Below are 21,031 nucleotides of genomic sequence, written 5' to 3'. Positions count from 1 at the left end.
CCAGGAGAGCAATGTTGAAGGCCAGCAGTACCGCCAGGAACAAACAGCCTGGGACACGGGCCTTTAGCGCGCGGTGGCGTGGGCACGGCGGGGCTGACAGAGGCGATGGCTCCGTGAGAGCAGACAAAGGACATCGTTCTGAGTGGAAGGGGGACTCCACAACCGCAGCCTCAGGTGATGGCCCTGCAGGGTCCTGCCTTTGAGGAAAGGGCAGTGGGCAAAGCAGCTGTCCTCGCTATTTATTTCAAGGGCATCTATAAAGCACATTTCAAGGCAATTTCATCCCACCGGGTCTAGAAACCAGCTGGGCGTTGCTTCAGTGCGGATTTTACTCCTGGGTTGGAGTTCAGTTCAGATCTGAGATCCCATCTGCAGGCTAAAAACCCGTGTTTCTTTTCCAAAAGGGTGACAATTAGTTTGCAGTTGGATCTGGGAAAATTGAAAGGGGCTCAAACAGATACACTCAAGAAGCGATCAGAAGAAAGGATCAAAACCTACCCCCGGCCTGCAACGCCGAGGAGTGTCGGCTGAACATCACAGGTTATTGTAAGATGGAGCAACCCCACCGAGCTCTGGCTGATAAGGGCCTCCTAGGACATGGAGCCCCGCTGCTGGGGGGGTCTGGTACAGCCCAGCTCTCACCGCTGGTTATGGCAGCACACCTTCCCCACAAAGAGGTGCTGCTTGTGGTAGCAGATATATCAGAACGAACGTTTATTTGCAGAAATAAGAGATCAGCATGTGAAAGGGTCAGCATGGTAACACACGGTCACACAGGGAGATGGATTTCATTCCGTGGTCAACAGGACCCTCATGCTCCCTGCTCCAGGCTTGGGGAAAGAAGTTTTTCTCCCACTCCTGGAAGAGGGTGTGCTGCACTTACTGGATTTAACCAGGCTGAGGAGAGGGCCAGGAGAGGGGGGAGAGCACATCAGACTGCTCCCACATAGCTGTTTTGGCCGGTGCTGAGCATCTGCATATTTCACAAGGAGCCCAGCTGTCCCTTGTCACCCAGCAGCCGAGGTGCCCGCCTGGGTGCGGGGCCTCCAGCAGAGCAAGCCAACACACGGCCCTGGCCCAGGCACCACGCTGACAGCCCCAGTGACTCAGAAACCATTTGCCACTTGTCTAGGGGTGGAGCTGTGCTTCAGATGGTCAGTGACTCTTCCAGGTTTATATTTGATATGGGAACAAAAATACCTTTTAGGATCTGCAGCTGTTCCAAAAGCCTCCAGGTCACTTGGTCTGTTCTTAATCCGGTCAACGTGGGCAGAAGAAGGGAAGAAGCCAGCAAGTCCTTTGCACAGGAGCAAGGAGAGGTGTTTGCTTTGCGATGGGGATCCACCAGCTCTGCAGCGCTTGTCACCATCGTGCCTTGGTCCGGTGGCATGTTACTGCAAGGCTGCAAGTGTGTACCGTGCTGGTGGCTCCTAGCCACAGCTGCCAGCACACACAGCCCGCAGGGCTGTGAACAGCAGCAAGGACTCTCTGCCACCTCAGGCAGTCCCCTACGATGTCAAAAAGCAGCTTCCACAAAGGCTGTTGAAGATACCACGAACATTATCCCACATTTTTGTGGCAGGTAAGCTCTGCCTTTGCTTTTGTGCTGTGATGAGAGCCAAAAAAAAGATGAGTGGTTACGGTCTCCCTGGGTGCCCTCAGAGAAAACCACAAATGTTAGAGACAGCTCTGGCCTAATACCAGGAGAATTGTAAGTTAAAGTTCTTGAAAAAAGTAAAGCTTTGTAGTTGGCTCTCTCTTTTCCCTCCCTGAGATAACAGAGCTGTAGCTTGTCCTACATCTGCAGCCTAAACAAAGGTCAGACATGAAGCTGTGAAGTACTCACCTACTCCACTTGGGAATGATATCTCTCTGCACCTCCTCACCTACTGCTGCAATCAGAAAGGGAAACGGAGGAATTCCTGCAGGCTTTTTGCCACTATTGGAGATGCATGCAGATCTTTTTCAGTAACTGTAAAGGATATTTTTTTTCTTTTTAATTAAACCACAAGCATTCTTTTCTAGCAAACTTTCCATGATGGCATCTCCAGTTAATTAAAGGTTTAAGCTGTCAGGAAATGTGATGCATTAAAAAAAAAAAAGAAGAAAAAAAAAAAAAGAGGAGAGCTACTTTAATAGCATTTGTTAATTGAAGTTCTCATCAAGTCAGCTGCAGGAACACAAGCTGTTCCCTGAGTAGATGGGCACCAGCACACATCCAGGCATTCGCCTGCAGTTCCAACAAGTCAGGCTTCCCACCTTCAGCCTAGCTTGTGTGGCCCCCGTGGATGAGGCAGTGCTGAGCTCCCTCAGCATCGGGGCAAATGCAAAAACTTCTCCATAGTAAAACTGGAGGAGGTTGGGAGGAATTCTTGCCCACCACAAGGTATTACATCTTGCATTTTTAGCAACTGCAATCAAGTGGCCACCCACTTGCACTTGTGTTTAATTCACATTCTCCCCAGTCTTTGTCTCCATATGCTGGATCATAGGTTTTTCTGGATCAGACGCAGCCTTTTAACTAGCTCCCAAAGTTTCCAGGTGCCCAGCAGTGCCAGTACAAGCAGGTGTGGGAACAAGAGCCAGAGTAATGGGAGATTTGAAGTGAGATGCACTGCTGGGGTACACATTAGGGAGCACAAGAACAGATCCCTTGGGCAGTGCTCCACTGTGGCCACCTTCAGTACCGTTCACTGACTGCTTTTGACCAGCCCTGCTTTTGGGTAGTTTATTGCCACAACAGACTTAAGTCTTCTGGGTCCTGTCTGTCTCCAGGTGTCTGTGGTGGTTGATAGTCTCTCCTAATGCTCCCCAACACATGCATTTTCTGGGAAAAGCCCACGTATAAGCAATGGCTGCTGAACCCACCGCCTGTTTTTCCAGTGTTTTGGCCAGGAGGAAGCTGCCTAGCTCCAGGTCACTGCATCAGCAACCAGTGGCAGCCACAGCAAATGGCCACAGAGGAGCATTTGAGGCAAGAGGCAGCAGATAGCTTTATGGGCCAAGTGGCAGCAAACGATCAATAAGCAAACACAGCCCAGGGCAGATGAATCTTTACCCGCAGCACCTGAGCCTGGAAGGTCCTGGGCACCTTGCAGTCCTCAGAACAGCTCTGGCAGGCAACCAGGGGACCCCAGAGCTGCCGTAAATCTACAGGGGAAGCTCAGCTCAGCTCTACCCAAGGAGATGCAATCCTGTGTGCACGCATGCGTGTGCACACCCCCTCCCCATCCATCTCCAAGAAAGCAGAGAACTCTGCCAGAATTCAGACCAAACCATTTTGTTACTCTGAATATGCGAAATCAGTCCTGTCACCCAGCTGCAGGACTATATCCCTTAGACACATTCAGGCCCATAACTGAGGTTTGGACAGGTGACACTCAACAGAATAAAGAACAAGTCAGGTGGTGGGTGAGAGAACACATTAGGCAAAATAAAGCTTTGTCCTTAAAACACCTTTAATGCCTCTGTCCTTTTGTGTGCAGGTGTTAAGCAACCTTCAGAGCCAAATCTCTACTTCTGTGATATGTAAGCGTGGCCTGATGCCAACTGGGATTTAGGCATCTATTAACACAGCTGGCAATATGTAATATTGCACCAGGCATTTTGTGGGAAGGAGCGTTTTCACAGCTGGATGAAAAGTTTTGCCCTCGTCTTCCACTTAGAAAATTCTTCATAAAAAACATTCTTGACTGTTCATCCCTCCCCTCCCCTGAGGGATCCAAAAACTGAAGAGAGCAAACCATACACCACCTAACTTGTTAAGATTTCAATCCCATTATTTAGGTGAAGCGTCTAGGAATAGACATTTCTTCCGTATACAATCCAACACTTTAAGTATGAAGACAGAGTGATTTATATTTGATCAGGCAATTTCTGCTCTCAGCAGAAAAGCCCCAGGGGGCTAACAACTAACCCTGCATTTCCTTGGAAAATAGTTAAAAGCAAGCAGTTACTCCACACAAAGAGTATATAACAGCAAGGTCTACATTTGCTCCATGTCGACCTTTTCGTGGGATCCACTGTGATCTCCCACATGAAAACACTCACGGTGCTACAAATCTTGCCTGCCTACAAGGGAACATTATTCTACTGTGAATGTGCTCAGGTGGATTAACATCTTTTCCATCACCAAATCATTGCTGTTGGTTAGAAAGCAAAGCATCAGCTTGATTTCCCCACTAGCATGACAAAATCTCAAGGCTGCTGTTTAGAAAACAAAGTAATATTTAATTGCACACATTTGTTTTGCTGTTATTGAGCAAGTTAGAAGCCCAACAGCATTATTTTTCCTTCCCCACATAGCACCTCATTAATGCATTCAAACCTGTTAGAATTTGTTAGTCCCAGAGGCTCTTGTTGAACCTGAACGATCAATAGATGCAAACAGAGCAGGTAAAAAGGCAATCAGGGTCCTGGAAAGTTGAACTGTTTTCCATTAGGACACCATAATAACTTCCCCTGAATGAGCATTTCAACAACTGGTGCTACAAGCAAGGGGACATCCCAGGTAGGAGCAACCCAGGTGAGACACAGGAGGGTAAAAAAACCACAACTTGGTTTAACCGCACAGAGCAAAATGTGCTCTGGACAGGAAGATGTGCTTCAAACAGCTCAGGCTATCCCATGCAGGAGAGGTATTTCACAGAAATTCTGCATATGGGAGATAATTGGAGGAAACCACTCCAACGTTTCGGGTGCTGATCTCCTCACGGTAATGAGCGCACGAGCAGACAATGTATATGCATGAGAACATAATTAAGAGCGGTAAAACCTGGAAGATTTTCAAAACTCTATGGCAATTACCAACTTAAACACACAAAAAATTAATGTAGCCTTATACCCAAAGGAAAGTTATTATTCAGAGTGCCTTGCCTCATTATAGTTAGCTCCAGCTCAAACAGCAGGCTAGCAAGCAGGGGAGAGCTGCCTTCCATTAGCAGCAGGTGCTCTCCCTGGGACAGAGGCAGGATGCTGACATCCTTCTGCTCTTGCCGAGACATCTCAAATGGTCCCAGAATGCTTTCTTGGAACAAAAATAGAAAGTGGAGGGTGCACATGACTGGCAGCTTGGGCTCCCCTGTTGCTCTTTGGGCCTCTCTGGTGAAGAGTATTCATGGACAAAGAGCTACCCTGTGCAAATAGATTCACTAAATAAATGTGGTAATTATACTGAATATTATTCTCAGTAGAAACAGCAGCAGGGAAATGATTTGCATAAGAAATGTGGATTATTCATGTAAATGAATGTGTTATTTGTTTATAGAAAAGATTAAGTCTCGTCTAAAGACCTAGAACTCAGCTATACATAAAAGCTAACACTTAACCAAGCATCTTATGCCTTCAGTGTGCTCTGCCCACCTTTGTCAAATTCATCTTTGCACAACTGGCTATGTTTTTCTCACCAGTCCATTTTGCTAAGGCTCAAACTCCCCTCATTCCAGGGGATAGTTAATCTCCAGGGAGCCTGTTTTGGCTGCCATTAAAGTACCTTTACAGGAATTCAAGCTTTTAATCATTGTTAAGATTAAGCAAGCTGAGCCTAGTGCCAGGAAAAAGAGGAGCAGTTTCTAGTTTGAAGAGCTGTACAAAAAGCCTGACTTGGGAGGATGGATCCTTTCATTTTCTTCCTCCATGTGCTGGATGCAAGGGGAGGCTCAGGTCCCAGGCTGACTCTGTCTGCACAGTCCAGAAGCAGCCAGGAATATCCTCGGTTTGGGGGGGCAATAATATGTCAGAGCAGGCTTGCACAGCCTTGCAGCCTCCAAAGAGCTGGGCTACTGATGGAGACCCTGTGTGCTCACCTTCCACCATTTGTGCTACCCCATGGCATGCTTACCCCTGCTACCTAAGCAATACAAAAGGGGTTGTATCCCATTGCAACCAGCTCCTATTAACATCAGGACAGCCTCATCCCCCACTGCAGCAATCCCAAACCCAGGGTTACTCAGCAAGGGAGAAACACTGACTTAACACAAAAAGCAGAGAGGCAGCCTTAGCTGATGCTGCAGGACCTCCACCCTGCCACTCACCCCTGCAAAACAGCTAGCTCAGCTCCTGGACTCAGGCAGGGAAGGGCACAAGCATCCAGCACAGCCTCTTAGAAAAGCAACTTTACCAAAGATCAGGAGACCTTCTCACTAAGCTTTGCCCTCAAGACCCTGCTAACTATAGGCAGCTCTTCTTCTATTGCCAACCATATCCTGGGCTGCACTGAAGAAGTGCAGCCAGCAGGTCGAGGGAGGTGCTTCTCCCCCTCTGCTCTTGTGAGACCCCACCTGGAGGCTGCCTTCAGCTCTGGGGTCCTCGGCACAGGAAAGACATGGACCTGTTGGAGCGGGTCCACAGGAGGCCACAAGAACGATCAGAGGGATGAACAGTTCTTCTGTGAAGACAGGCTGAGAGAGTTGGAGTTGTTCAGCCTGGAGAAGTGAAGGCTCTGGGGAGACCTTATAGTGGCCGTTCAGCACTTAGAGGGCATAAGAAAGCTGGAGGCAAACTTTTTAGCAGGGCCTGTTGCAATAGGACAAGGGGTAATGGCTTTAAACCGAAAGAGGGTAAATTTAGACTAGATATAAGAAAGATATCTTTTACAATGTTTTTACTGGAACAGGTTGCCCAGAGAGGTGGCAGATGTCCATCCCTGGAAACATTCAAGGCTGGTTTGGATGGGGCTCTGAGCAACCTGATCTAGTTCAAGCTGTCCCTGCTCGTTGCAGGGGTGTTGGACTGAATGACCTTCAAAGGTCCCTTCCAACCCAAACGATTCTACGATTCTATATGCCAAGTCATTGAGGAGAAACACTCTCAGCTGATGCTAATATGTTAATGCATGTGCAACAGCGTGGGACACCTGAGGATCTGTTGCCTCTAGTTGCTTTAAATAATTTGAGAAAAGAATGTCTGCCTCACAGCAGGAAGGGCTTGATTTCCTGTCACATTAAGCTCTCCAGTGACAGCTGTGTTTGTAGCTCAGGTTTTGGCACCTTCATTCAGTAAGGCGATGGGGACTTCTCAGTTTGCTTCAGCTGTTTCAGGTGGTTGGAGTTGATACAAGTTCTTTTATGTTCTTCAAATTCATTGTGACATTTTACATAACTTAAAGAGCAGTGTTAAGGAATGGTACCCCCACATGGACTTCCACCAAATTTCTCCTGCAATTTTATATTTCCAAGTAGCTGTGCACCATTAAGAAAAAAAAGCAGAGGTTCCTTCTGCTGGACTCAGCAATTTATTCTTGCAGTATATGAATTATTTTCTGTTAATTCATCCCCTAAGTTCTTTATGTGGTTAGCTATGTGTTAGTTTGATAAAGTGTCCCTTTCTTTTTTTTAACATTTGATACAATTAAAGTTCTGCAAAACTCAGCGGTTTAAATCTTGGAAACTTCTGCACATTGGAAAATATTGATCCGGACAGTGGGGGCTGTGAAGTGCCCAAGCCTTGCTTCCACACTCTGCCCTGCACAAGCAGAAGGGCAGGCTGAAGTGGAAACTGAGTTCCCAGAAATGCTCATCTCAGCTGTTCAAAAATCACAAGCCCTTCATATCAAACTACTTTGGAGATGCTCAGGGTTATTTCTGTTGTCTGTATGTGCCCGATGAGCACTGGGAGGCCGGGAGCCACGATTCCCTGCAGCCTCTGAGGATGAGCACCTTAAGACCACGCCAACATTTCCTCAGTATCTCCAAAAGGCAGGTAGCACAATGGTGGTAGAAGTTGGCTACCACAGATGTGCTCAGCACAGGCAGCTCCTGAGTCTCAGAAAAGGGGTCTGTGGCAAGCATAACTCCAAGTTAAAGTAAGACCTCCAGTGGTCTGTCCCACCACTCTCATGGATACAGTCAGATCCCAGTGCTGGGACACATGGGCTGACAGGAGCCAGCTCCTGTATGACTTCAGACATCAGCCTGCAGAGCCAGAGCTAATGAACAACCGGAGCTAGTGCTAGTCAGGGGGAACATCTCAGCCCTTCAGTTTTAACCTGTTGGTACATGTGCACCCATGCCCTAAGAGTAGGAGACAGTTTTTAGGACTAGGGTTGTGACCCTTGTGTGTGTAAGATTAAGGAGCAGGTAGGAAGAGTGTGTGGTGTTGAGTTTGTTTTCTTTTTCCTTTTAAAAGGAAACACAATAAATGACAATAAACACCCAAGTTACAGAGAAGGGGCAACATGAAATCTCATAGCCAAAGATGTGCAGCCCTTCAAGATACTCACTGCATCCAAAATGCCTTGTGGCCATTTCCATGACCCTTTTTCTGGAAGGGGAGCACTCACTGTGTGCTCTGCTGCATCACCTGCTCCATTTTTAGAGGAAACATGTTAACAAGGGGCTGGATCTAGAGATTTGCAGGGTAGGCATGGCCCCAATTTCCGGAGTGGTATTCCTAGCTAACGCTTTGGTTTGGAAGGGGGCAGCGGGAAGGGAGGGACAGTGGTAATAAGGCTATCTCAGACATAACTCCTCTCCTCACATCCTCTGGAAGCGCAGCGTTTGGCTGCAGAGGCAGGAGTCTTCTGCAGCCTCCACCCAGGCAAAAACCAGCATTGCTGCTGCCAGCAGCCAGGCTGAAAGCACCTGGGTCAGGGTTGCTTAAGACCCAATTTCTCACTCGTGAGCTCTAGCTCCTCGGCAGTGCAGAGCTGCTTTCAAGCAATAAGTGGTTTATGTCTAGCTGCAGCGTATTTGAAAGAAAGAAATCCTGCTTTCACCTGAGGAAAAAAAGCCACTTTAGAGCAACTACCTCTTTCATTTCGTCTCACTTAATGAGCACCAGCTATAGACTTCCTTCTTGTAGCCACGTTTGCAGGAGCGTGAGGATCTCCACATGTTTCTGCAGGGTGTTTGGCTGTTAACCCTTCCCTCCACATAAGATGCATACACGACCTGTTAGAAAAAAGGAATGGGTCTTTTAAAATATGACTCTTCATAGCAATCCACATCCTGGGTCTTTTGAATCTGAAAATGTAATTCCCGCATTTGTACATGGTTCACTGTCAATATTCCATCAAGATGGGCTTCAGGAGAAAACTGGATGTTTTAATTGCATGTTTTCTTAATGGAGATCACCTGGGCTAGATTACAAGTGAAAATTTTTCTCCACAAAAGCAGAAGCAAAGTCCTATGTTACTATGACCAAGTTACTATGACTCTGAGCTCCAAGGACCAACCTGACCATCCAGCTATAACACTGAAAGTGATAAAGGGGATGTGTAATTCTCCCAAGAATAATTTTCTATGGCACTTTTTACCAGTTCTTCAACAACAACAAAAAAAAGTAGGAGATAAGCCCAGGCAGAGAGCACTTTTTCTGCCCAGTATCTGCAGCCACCATAATGCCAGGCAGGTGTTTTGCAAGTGACATCAGCCTCCAGCACTGCCAGGCTGGGTAGAATTAGTGAGGATTTTGTAGGTTTTTTCCTTTATCTGTGGAACGTCAGCTTCCTACATTACATAGCTGATCTGAGCAAAACAAAGGTCTGCCTGCATTGGAAGGGAGTGCGATGGAGACATTCATTTCCCCAGAATAGGTAGTGTAACAAATCAATCCTGACTGCACTGATAAATTGAACTTCAAGCTTGGTGATACTGCTTTTCAGGTCTAATCCAGTGTAAGACACAGCAGGAAGGAAAGGAGAAGGCACTTGTTAGCATTTCATTCTGCAAGGAGCTGCTCTCTGAGCAGGGGAGAAAAAAAAAAACCCATAAAGATCATCTTTTTCCCCTTCTTTTTCAGCACAGCATTGCAACTATTTTTAAGGTGACATAGTGTGCATGGGTTTGTGTGGGGTCCTGTGTGCAGATAGCAAGGTGCAGCAGAACTACCCAGTGATCACTGGCTTCTTGCCAAGCCCCAAACCTTGGGATGGGTTCATAACTTGGGCTCTTGGGTACCAGCGAGAAAGAAGTGTTGCTTATAGGAAAAATCTGGCTCACAGTGGTATGGGGGTTATAGGGCAGCAACGCTCTGCTATGCAAAGGGAAGGGGAGCTGGTGGGCTGGGCTGCAGGAAACTGAGGTTCAGCTCAAGTCCTGACTACAGAGTCCCAGGCTGAACATAGACAGATTACTCACCCTGCCCTGAGCACTGCAGAAGTACTTTTTAAAGTAGACTGCAAATCCTGCTCTCCATATCACACAGCACCCAGCACCCTGTGGACCTGATCTTCCTCCACTCAGCACTGTGGCACTGTAAATAACGAAGGATTTCTGCCCTTAACTTCTCTGAATCTGGCTGTAAACAGCATACCTGTGGGGAAACCCCAGCTTTTCACCCCTCTTCCACACTGGGGCACAGGGTTGCATTCAGCCAGAGTCCAGCAGGACTAACATCAAAGAAAGGCGTCTCCACAGCTCTCCACGTTTGGGCAGAAAGCTTGAAACATTGGCCTGAAAAAGCTCAGAAAGAAAATTTTTAAAAAGACTTAAGGTTTGGAAATTTTTAAATCCCATTGGTTTAACAGAGTCTCCCAGTGGAGTTGCAGGACCAGGGAGGGGGTGAACGAGGCCTGATGGACACTGGGTCTGGCATTGACTTTGACTCCATGGTGTCTCTTCATTCCCATCAGTGCCCTGCACAAAGGTCTGCGCTACTGGGACACCTCACACCCACTCTGCTCAGCAGCCAGCCTGCCTTTGGACACTGCCTGCCACGGGAAACAGGCTTTTCCTTTCAGAAGCTTCAAAGTTCTCATTTTCATGGCTCTGGTGCAATGACAACTTGCCCTTTAGAGGTCCCTTTTGTGGGTCATGGAGTTAGGATTACATATACTGCTTAATAATTAAAAACAAAGCACCATTATTCATTCTAAGCAGAGCATCCCGTGGTATGGTCAAAGCCTACTGGCACAGCTTGGCCAGCTACGATGGTGTTTTGTGCAGTAGCCACTTACCTGGATAGAATACCTCCCAGCAAAGGACATGCTTTCAGGTAAGGCAGGAGTCTTGTTGGCCCCACTGTAAAACTAGTGAAAAAGCACAGATGTGACCTCAGGCAGAGAACTACACCGCAGTGCCTCAACAACGTGTAGACCTTCAAATTTTAACTGATTGCCCAGAAAGAAACACACAGATAGGCAGAAACACTCGATCTCAAACCTGGACCAGCTTGGAACCTCTCAAAAGGCAGTATCCCTAGTTGTCTAAGGGCAAGATATTGGGGGTGATTTGCCTTGGGGTAATTTGTCCCTAGAGGACAGCTCTTCCCCTTTTACCTGAAGCCAGATGTCAGGTCTCTGCCACAGCTCTTCACTGAGGCCATGACTGCTCCAGCCATGCTTGTTGATCCTGCAAGTCTTTGCCTATTTTTAAATTCTGTTAAGCTCAAGAGTCGAGCCTGTCCTGTTGCCATCTGGACAGAAGCCCCGACCACACAGAATGCACGCAGTGAGGCTGACAGCTACCTGCTGTACCCTGACAGCACACTACAAGTGTGCACCAGCTATATCCAGGAAACAAGACGTACTTCCAGTTATGCGCATGTATCTTGCGGCAATAAGCTCTGAGTATTTGGTTTGCAAAGGGTTCATTCGTTCCTTTCAATTTCATCTCAGTCTTACTTTTACAGTATACCTCATCATCCAGCTTCTCTTCATACTGCAGCCATTATTTGCTACTCTTGTTAGTTGCACCTGCTTTTTCCAAAAAGGACCTTTATTAGCAATACTAGTCTCAAGCCGCAGCCCCGCTTTTCTTTCATTTCTGCTAGAGCAATACCACCCACTGCAAAGCTCAGCATCTCTATAAATGCTGTGGTTACAAACAAATGCATCCTTCAACAGCCTTTTAAACCATTTTTTTTTCCACAATGCACATTGTAAATAAGGAATAATATATCTTCAAAATTGCCCAGAAAATGTTATTCAGTTAGCAATATAAAAGCCTCACAGTGTCCGAGTAGATGCCCTTGCCAAAAACATTTTATTGTGAGCCAGATAATTCAGTTTGAATTGTACATGGTTTGGTATAATCATTCCAGTAGAGCTTTCTTTACAATTCTCTAACAGCAAGTCACATGGCTCAATAAAGTTTATTGCTGCAAATGCTTAGTGATTCATAGCATGGATGAATCCTGTTTCTTTCCTGGATCAAGTAATCAATAGCAAAATAATCTCCCTGCAATTACATTGCTCTGCATTAAAGAGGTGTGAAGTAAATAAGTACAAAATCTGATAGAAAAAATGTGTACGACATTAAAATGAACCGCAGTTTCAAAGTGGGTGCCCTGCACCACAGTTCCGCACATGACCTGTGGCAGAGCTATGTCCAGCATACTCCTAGCCTCAAATGATCCTTGCTCAGCTGATCACACACATTGTGCACTAAATCCAGTCAGGACCAACAGATTTTCACCCCATCATGTCCAACATAGTCCTGCTGTGAACACTCTGCACTCACACAGACGCCCCTGGCCATCCCTGTGGGTGACAGTGACCACCTTTATCAGAGCGTGCTGAAAAAGCAAGACCTACGCTCTCTCAATCAACCTTTTCAGCTCTTCCAGTGCTGCTCCTGCACATGGTAAATCAGTGTTTATAACATCCCCCACTGAGCTGAGTGCAAATTAAATCAGGCTAATTTAGTTTGCATCATCGTGTTCAGCTGTGAGTCACAAAAGGAAACAGAGGCATGACAGTTGGGAAAGGGCACATGCTTTGTGACGGAGCTGCTAACTGAGCCTCTTCTGGAGCCCAGCAGGACAGCAATGCTGCACCACCACTGCTTAGGGCCCTGCATGTCCCTGCTCCCTCTAACCTGCTCTGCTTTGCAGATCTGAACCCTGTGGCTCCAGTGACACCACAGCAGGCCACTCACAACAGAAGATAGATATATCATCTGTAATAAACAAGTACAAACCCAGCTATCTATTTATCTGGTTCTAACAGTTTTCTCATAAAAACAGTATGAAAATGATACTGTTTAGAAACAGACTGTTCTGGGGAATAAAGTGCACACTGTTGTTTTTACTGTTTAATGCCTCCTGACTGGAACACTTATACACGATGGGGTTCCTCTCTAAATACGCGTGTGCTGTTGCACAGGCTTCAATGCAGTGGTAAGCACTTACCTGAGCTTAGTCTTTTGCTTGTGTTTACATTTTTATCTACAATCCACCTCATCCCTGGATCTCAGAGCACTCTGAAAGGATATTTATGAGATTAAGCACCTAAAAAGTCACAAAAAGCCAGAGGGAAGGCTGACTATGCCAGCTGAATATAACTCCTTCATACAAAAGCATTAGAGTATGGTCTTTCATCATATGTTCATTCCCATTGGAGCAGTTTCATTCAGTGCCCAAACTAGGCTGTGCACTGGAAAAAAGCCACAACTGTGCTGTCCACAGGAATGCAAACCCCGCCCCACCAAAGCCTAAATCCAAAAAGAAACCACAAAATCAAAAATCCCAATCAAAGCATCAACCTGTAACAGGCATTTACCATGGAAATTTCCAGCCCAAATAAATAAATGGATCCTACAGACAGATGCATCAAGTAACTCTAGCACAGAGTTTGATGTGAATAGCCCCACTCATAATGTGTTCTCTAATGCTCTTCACAGCTATGCACCCAGTTTCTACTATTTAATTAGCTACAACCTACATGTGCCTGCATCATTTAAAAGCACACACACGCACATACACACTCTCTCTCTCTCATCCTGCTTCATAAAATGTAACTGGCAAATATCCAAATGTTTTACCAGACTGCTCCTGTATCATGCTACAGAGAACATCTATTCGCTGCCAATCTCCAGTGACTTTAAGACAATATGAATCAGTTTACTGCTCACTGCACTGTACTTTTCAATCTGCAGAGAAGACCCACTGCCTTTCTGAAAGATGTATTCAGACATCACAGCCTCCATCCACAACAAAGAGATGGAGGCCCAGCTCATTGCTTGGTCAAATCAACTTCAATAAGGCTATACTGACTTACAAAAAAAAAAAAAGAGATGGTTTGAATGCTTGCAAATCACCTTTCCAAGTCATGGCTAGGGGAAAGCATTCATTCTGAGAGTCCCCAGCCCTTCTTTGCCATGACAGACTCCTGCCCTCTACCATGGGCCTAGCAGCTGCAGAAGTGGGATTTCCTCTATTAGATGACAAGCCATGCAGGGCAGGGGATGTTTCTCTCCCAAGCTCAAGAGACCCATCATCAAGCACAGCCTCTGGGCACTACCACAATGTATGCCATCCTATAGCAGTGGAACATCAGCATTAAGTAGGTGACCCAAACAACTCAGCCACTGCACTGCACAGTGTCACACTGTGCACTCGTAGTGATTAGCAGTCTCTTCTCAGAAGGGCTGTCTGAAGTGAAATAGGACTCATAATAAATACATTAATTGGCAAGACTTCAGTTCACCGAGTCTGTGATTATTAGGTCAAATCTGCTCTGGGGGAAGACTTTTCATACGAGGTAAATTGCAGGGCTGAGCCCAGAGAGTCCAGCACGCAGAGGAAGTTGAGAGAAAGCAGCCTTCCTCCTCCTGGTACAGGCCTGGGTGTCCCCTCCAGTACAGCATTGCTTCAGGAATACAGCGTCATCATCATCCACTGGAAATTAATGGAGAAAGTTGGTTGAACTCATCCATCCCTGTGAGAGCTCTGCAATATTCACAATTGAACTGGACTATGGGGCGCTGGACATTCTGTCTCCAGAAGGAGCAGAAGCCATAACAAAGGAGAAGACTTAGAAGCCTGAAGCTCCTTGTTTCTAACCTACTCTGGCAGTGATCAGGTAAAGATACCTTTTTTAATGCTACAGAACAAAACATGCAGTGCCACTTGCAAAGAGGGAACCTGCATTTGACAGTCAGGGAATGGGCTTTACCTCGGATTCCCGGAGATATATGCCTTTACCATCCTGTGTTAAGTTGCGAAAGGCCTCTGCGAAAGTAAAGGAGCAGCATTAACTTGATAGCCATGAGAGCAACACCAGCCAAGACATTCTGTCTCAGGTAAAACCTCAATGGGAGAGTTTGTAGGCTATTCACAAGTGCATGTGAGCTTCTCTGTTCTGTCACTGGAAGATCCCTGAGGGCCGGAACACAGGGAGCAGCTGAACAAAGTCAGGCATGTTACTGCCTGTCCATCCAGCTGTGACACCTTGAAATGCAGGTCATCCTAGCCTCACCCACCACAGTTTAGAGACACGTGTGAAGTGTCTACATGACAAGCTCACAGACTGAGTTATCAGCAGTCCCACCAAATGTATATTCTGAGGCTCTCCTCTTCCTGGAAAATGAACAGTCTCTACCTGGAATTTACCTACCTCTTCCTACAGAAGTGCAAACCTGCAGGGACCTAAATCACTTTGATATGTACAGCCTGGATGTCTGTAGAAAAGTGACTGGTAGAAAGGTAGAGTGCTTGATTTCTTCTATATCTGTCCTTTGCTTTACAATTGATTACTCTTGGTCTATTCAGAAACCCAATCCTAGTTTTGACCTTGCCACTGCCAGCTAGAGCAGCATCAGAAGGGCCAGACAGAGCTTGGCTGGGCAGCCCAGCTTGCCTGGCCAGCCACGTAACGCCAGCCTCACCTCCCATGATCTCCACTCGAAGCATGAAGCACACAAAGCTCTCAAAGCTGATCTGTAAGTCAGGGTCACCATATCTGATTGCCATCAAATTACAGACTTCATTGCTGAGCGAAATGCCTTCATAAAAGGAGAGGGGAAGAAAAAACAAACAAACAAACAAACAGATTGAGATGGCACCTTCCAGCTGTACACAGTTGCATGTGCTATGGGTGTCCACACAGCTGTGAGCATGCACAACCGAGTGGCCTTCAGCCCTTCTCCAACAGTTTGGTTTTTCAAACCTCCCCTAAGATAATCAAATATTAGACAGACCAGACCACTATATGGAAAAATCTCCTCCAGACTTAAATGTGTTCAGATCTGACCCCCTATACTCAGTCCTGCCAGAGCTGGAATAAGATACACATAGACATCCTTTGCTCATGGGGTATGAGGGTAATAATAGCAGCTGTGTTTAAGAGCAATACCCCACAAGAGGGTAGTAAAGAAGATGGAAAAAGAAAATCCAGAGGAAGCTCATACAGAAAGCATCAGTCCCAATGTCAGGCAGCATTTGCAAGGAATAAAAGCATTTTCTGTTCACGGCCTGGGATTTTAAGTTTGCTTTAGCAGAGGTCGGCCTGGGTTTCTCACTGTGCTTTCACTGACCAGATGAATTGGGTGAACACACACCAAAAAGAGGAGTGATATTTAAGCTGTTAACATGCAAAATAAGCTAAAAGACTGAGCACCAGCCCCCGCTCAAAGCCCAGTAACAGCAACAGAGCTTGGTCCAGTATTTGGACCTACATGTATTGTCTTCCATTTCTAAATCAAGCTTCAGGCAACCAGTTTTACCTCTGTGCAAGTCCCACACTTTAAGGTTCAGTCCCTGAGCTGTCATCTTCAGCAGAGGCAGCAATTTACTATGAGCTAGATCTGGCCTCCTGCATGTATCCACACAACCCCCCACAGTCTTTTAAAATTAAATTAGCAACGAACAGGAAGGGATTTAAAAACTGGGTCTAAAATAGGCACTTCTGTTTCAGAGAACTATCAATATGAGACCACACTGGGGCAAAGATTAAGTAGCCCATCCCACAGCCAAATAATTTTCAGATGTGTTTACCCAGCTAAAGAGGGAAGCAGAGATGGCTAAGACCATGCAGCCTGTGATGTTTTCCACTCCCTCCTGGGCTTCACCTACAATTCCCAAGATGTTTCCCAGCCCTGAGCTTTATGACGAAGAGGATGAGACTTGTCAAGATCTGCTGTGGGCTCACCTGTCTCCTGTACAGCTGCATGCAGTTCCACAAGGCCAAGCTTTCCTGATCCGCTAGTGTCTCTTTTCTGGAAAACTTCCTGGGGGGTGAGGGAGATAAAATATTTAAACAACAACAAAAAAAAACCCACCAAAAAACAACAGATGACACCAAAGGGATTGTGAGCAGGGAGATATTGCAAGGGGACACAGAATTTATTTTTATACCGAATAGAAAAGCAGCCTTTTCCACAGGACTCTGAATTCCTGGATACTCAGTGTGCCAGAGGCGTTCAGCTTCATGGGTGAATTAAGGTCAGAAGATCTCAATTAAATGTCAGAGAGCACCCATTACATAAAACAAAACAAAACAAACAAACCCCTAACAAACTACTAACTCATAGCCACTCCAGCATTCAAACAATTATAATAGGAGAATAATGATTTCTTAGACCACAGGCCTATCTATAGGCTTGATCCTCCTCCCACTAAAGTCAATGGGAACCTGGCTGCTGATTTCAGAGACAGCAGGAATCAACTCTTTCCCAAACCACAACTCTTTCCCAAACCAATTCCATTCTGTCACAGCTGAACTGTTGTTATGGAGGGTGAGAAGTTCAATAAGAAAGTCCATGTCCTGGTGGTAAAGAAATCACAGTAACACCCAGTCTGCCCAAAGAAATAATGCTCCAGTGAAGTACTGTATGAGTCAGAAGCATCACTCATGCCAAGGATACATCCAGGAGTGCCAAGATACCCTGGCAGGCATCCAGACTGAAACTCAGGCGAAAACTCTGGAAGTCTGGAGAGAAAAGGAAAAAAAATATTGTTTTCAGGAGTCATTGAACATCTCTCAGAAAAATGAAGTCTCAAAATTTCCCCTCACTTAAGAGGGCTCAGGCCTCAAAGCCTTTGTGAAACTTTATACCCACTTGAGAAGACGTATCATTTATGATGATAAAAATATGAGGCAACAGGATGGATTCTACTAGTCTCAGAAAATCCAATATGAGCTCCCTGCAGGCATGTAATATGGAATGAAATATGGTGCACTATCTCAAGCTATTAGAGAAAATGGAAGGAAAAGGACATCCAAAGCTGTAATCCCAAACAGAATTTACTGCATGACCTTGAGCAAAGTCACTTGACCTGAAGAGCTTTGGGGAGCAGCACTGCAGATTAATTGAAACCCTTGTGCTAAGCATCTCTCTCGCGCTCTTTCACAGACACACTGCTAGGTCTGTTAATATAATTAAAAATACAGGCATCACTGAAAACATGATCCTGCATCAAAGCACTGATGAACCATTCCTGGTTCATACATAAGTTACATGAAGAGTAGCAGAAATAGACTCTAATCTCACTGCAAATCATGATTATAGATTGTCTGTAGACTTCCACTGAGCAAGGGACAGAATCATAACTCACCAATCCCTTCTCTGCAGAAAGTGAAGATGTTTTAATCTTGTAATAGCCCTGTTTAGTAAATATGAATCAAGTATTGTAAAATTTTAAATGGATGTCTTAAAATTGATCACTTATAAAAAATTAAAACTGTTCAACATAGTCTTCCCACAGATAAGACAGGGCCTGCTGGGTCAGTTTGCAAAGACAGAAGACATATCCTGGTCCATTTTTGTAGAAAAGGGAACAGTGTCAAATACAGCCTAACTGGAAAAAGCATCACATCAGCCCTTTGTTCATTGTCTTTGTTGCCTATAATTGCTGGATAGTGTATTTTCTGTGTTGCCCATCAGTTGCTACCAGTGAAGAAACTGGGAAGGAAAACTGGGATTAATCATTGTATCTGTAACTTCATTATCATTGTTCAGATAAAAGAGCCACCGCAATACCTCGTTGCTGTCCAGGTAGCATTATTTATAACTAGGGACCAATTATAAGCTTGTGGAGTGCTCCGGGCTGCCACTGGCAGAGTGGATGTCACAATCCTCACGAAAGAGACAACCTCTGGGCTCACCTGCTTCTTACAAGCATAATTACACAGGCTACCCGCACCTCCATTCTGTTTCCCAAACACAAACAGTGCAAGGAACAGCCTTATGCATGCATAGCAGGGAAGAGTAAATAGGAATAGCAGGGAAGAACCAGGCACATCAAGGTAAAGACAAGACCCCTTCCACCACATAACTGCCTACAGATGAGGCTGACTTTTTACACCTTCCAGCAGTGGCACTGCTGAGGCTGTGGCGGTGGCACAGGCATACAGCTTCTCAAGGCTGAGGTCAAGCTGGGTTTGGAGGTCAAATCCAGAGTCTGCATCCACACACAGTATCTACGCTTGCTCTTCCCCCTCATTGTTTCAATTGGTGAAATTAAAAATAATCCAAATTCACTAATAATCCAAAGTCATAAGGCATCCCATATAACATTTCAAAGGGAGAGATACCAGTTAAAAAACTCACAATTTCTGGCTGTAATCCTTCTCTCCCTTCTCTAGAGATGGGATACTGTTTTATCCTAATTGGCTGATCTGGGTCTTTTAGGGAGACCGTGATTGGTTTGATGTTTAATTTTTCCACCGCTTCACTTCTAAAATTTCTACCATGTTGATTCACACCCCAGCAAATTCTTTCTCTCTGGAAATCTAACATGGCATCAGAAGAGTCAGTTCAGTCAGATTCAAGTCAGTTTCTCTTCCCAGAAATCAAGAAATAAATACAGGAGCTTAGGCTTTTCTCTAGGAGGGTTTATTTTACAGAAACCTTATTTCTTAGCACTTACTTCTCCAAGATATATTATTCAGGATCCTCTGAAGCTGAACAGCATTTATTTCAGGATTCTGTGATATGGAAGAGAATTTTTAATTTTTAAAATTATTTTTTTAAAAGTCTTAAATCACTTTTCTCCCTCTTTTGTTTTCCCAGCATGTCCCATCTTCATTCTCTGCTTTCCTGGCCCCACTCCAGTCACTGTGAAAATCAATAGAAAAGACTCCCTTTGAATATGACAAGATTCTCAGCCTGCAAGAGCTGCAGTCTGCTCTGAGCTAAGTTCTCAGGGCTCCATACAGATCAATGCTGTACTGCAGATTTACACTGAGTGAGGATCCAGACTGTTAACCTTTCAGCCCTAGCGCCATCCCTCCCATCAAGCACACTGTCAAGAGACCTGCTTCAAGTATTTCCCTTTTATCATTTACAAACAAAACAAAAGAAACTTTGGAATACTTCCTCCCCAAACTTTTCAAAGCATTGACTTCCCCTCCTCCTTGTTATACTAAAGTTTACAGGTTTTTTTAGAAACTGTGACATTTTTTTGTTTGGAGATATTTTTTTTAAATGTCACTCTTCAAAAAATAAAAGCCTGTTTTCAGATCATTGAGGCATGCCAGGGTAATGCATTAAGAAGTGACAGTACTGCTCACTTCTGTGGGTACTTGGACCTCCTGACTGCAAAGGACAAGCACCCCACAATACATGGCAATTTCTACCACATATGAAAGCCACACCATTCTCCAAATCAGAATCTTAAACAAGTAAAAGCAAAGCAAAAAGTAAAAGCATTGCTTGCTTTTTGTAACAGCTTCCATCAAAATATTGCCATCAAAAGTGCAAATGTGTTTTTGTGAAATTGTGTTTGTCAAATACAGGGTATGCTGCTGAATAAACACAGCCACCTTTTCTGAAAGGTGGAACACTTGCATCCCTCACCATAGCTCACCATCACCTCACTAAAAATAATCTTTCATAATAAGGATCACATTTCACAAGGAAAATGAGTGAAAAAAGGAGATGATGAGACAGTTGATATCTACTTCACCTCTCAAAGCAAGTTAGCTTTCAGACAAAGGATACATGAAACAAGTGTCAATATTTCAGGGGCTGTTCTCCAATAGGCGACTTTCCCAGGGAGTGTAAGAACACCCTAAAGGGTAGGATGGATCCACACAGCCCACCACTTTGTCCCCAATAGAGGCAATAGGGATTACTTTTTAGGGAGAGCACATGAGAGGTCAGCTTTTGCAGTCCATTCTCCTGTTTCCCTGGCACCCAAGCCTGTTGGAAAAGGGATCTTAGAAGGATACCTCCCTGTCTAGTCCTTTAGTACCTGTTTATGGACCCGCTGCCCATCAGTTTGCTAACACCTTTTGAGCCTGTTGATACCATCACACTCACAATGTCCTGTGTCACTAAGTTCCAGGCATTCACATCCTGTTGTGTAGAGAAATAAGCCTAGCTCAATGCTACCGTATTTGCTAAGTCAAATCTGCTGCACAGAATCAGCG

The 21,031-nt window shown here is 45.3% G+C and overlaps 1 protein-coding gene across 1 annotated transcript in view; it reads right to left on the bottom strand.

The window, feature by feature from the left end:
* Positions 1–11,860: 11,860 nt before the first annotated feature.
* The window catches only part of CAPN14 (calpain 14), an 89,304-nt gene continuing 80,133 nt past the window's right edge, over positions 11,861–21,031 (bottom strand). Inside the window, exons 18-24 of the mRNA XM_040611541.1 lie at positions 19,528–19,585; positions 17,523–17,587; positions 17,014–17,082; positions 16,808–16,886; positions 15,546–15,662; positions 14,834–14,889; positions 11,861–14,556 (exon numbers count right to left, since the gene is read on the bottom strand). Of these exons, the coding sequence (XP_040467475.1) occupies positions 14,530–14,556; positions 14,834–14,889; positions 15,546–15,662; positions 16,808–16,886; positions 17,014–17,082; positions 17,523–17,587; positions 19,528–19,585 (471 nt within the window). The 3' untranslated portion in view covers positions 11,861–14,529. The remainder of the gene's footprint in view (positions 14,557–14,833; positions 14,890–15,545; positions 15,663–16,807; positions 16,887–17,013; positions 17,083–17,522; positions 17,588–19,527; positions 19,586–21,031) is intronic.

The sequence above is a fragment of the Falco naumanni genome, chromosome 12 (genome assembly GCF_017639655.2).
Source record: "Falco naumanni isolate bFalNau1 chromosome 12, bFalNau1.pat, whole genome shotgun sequence".
Taxonomy (NCBI): Eukaryota; Metazoa; Chordata; class Aves; order Falconiformes; family Falconidae; genus Falco; species Falco naumanni.
This window is presented reverse-complemented; position numbering and strand designations above follow the sequence as displayed.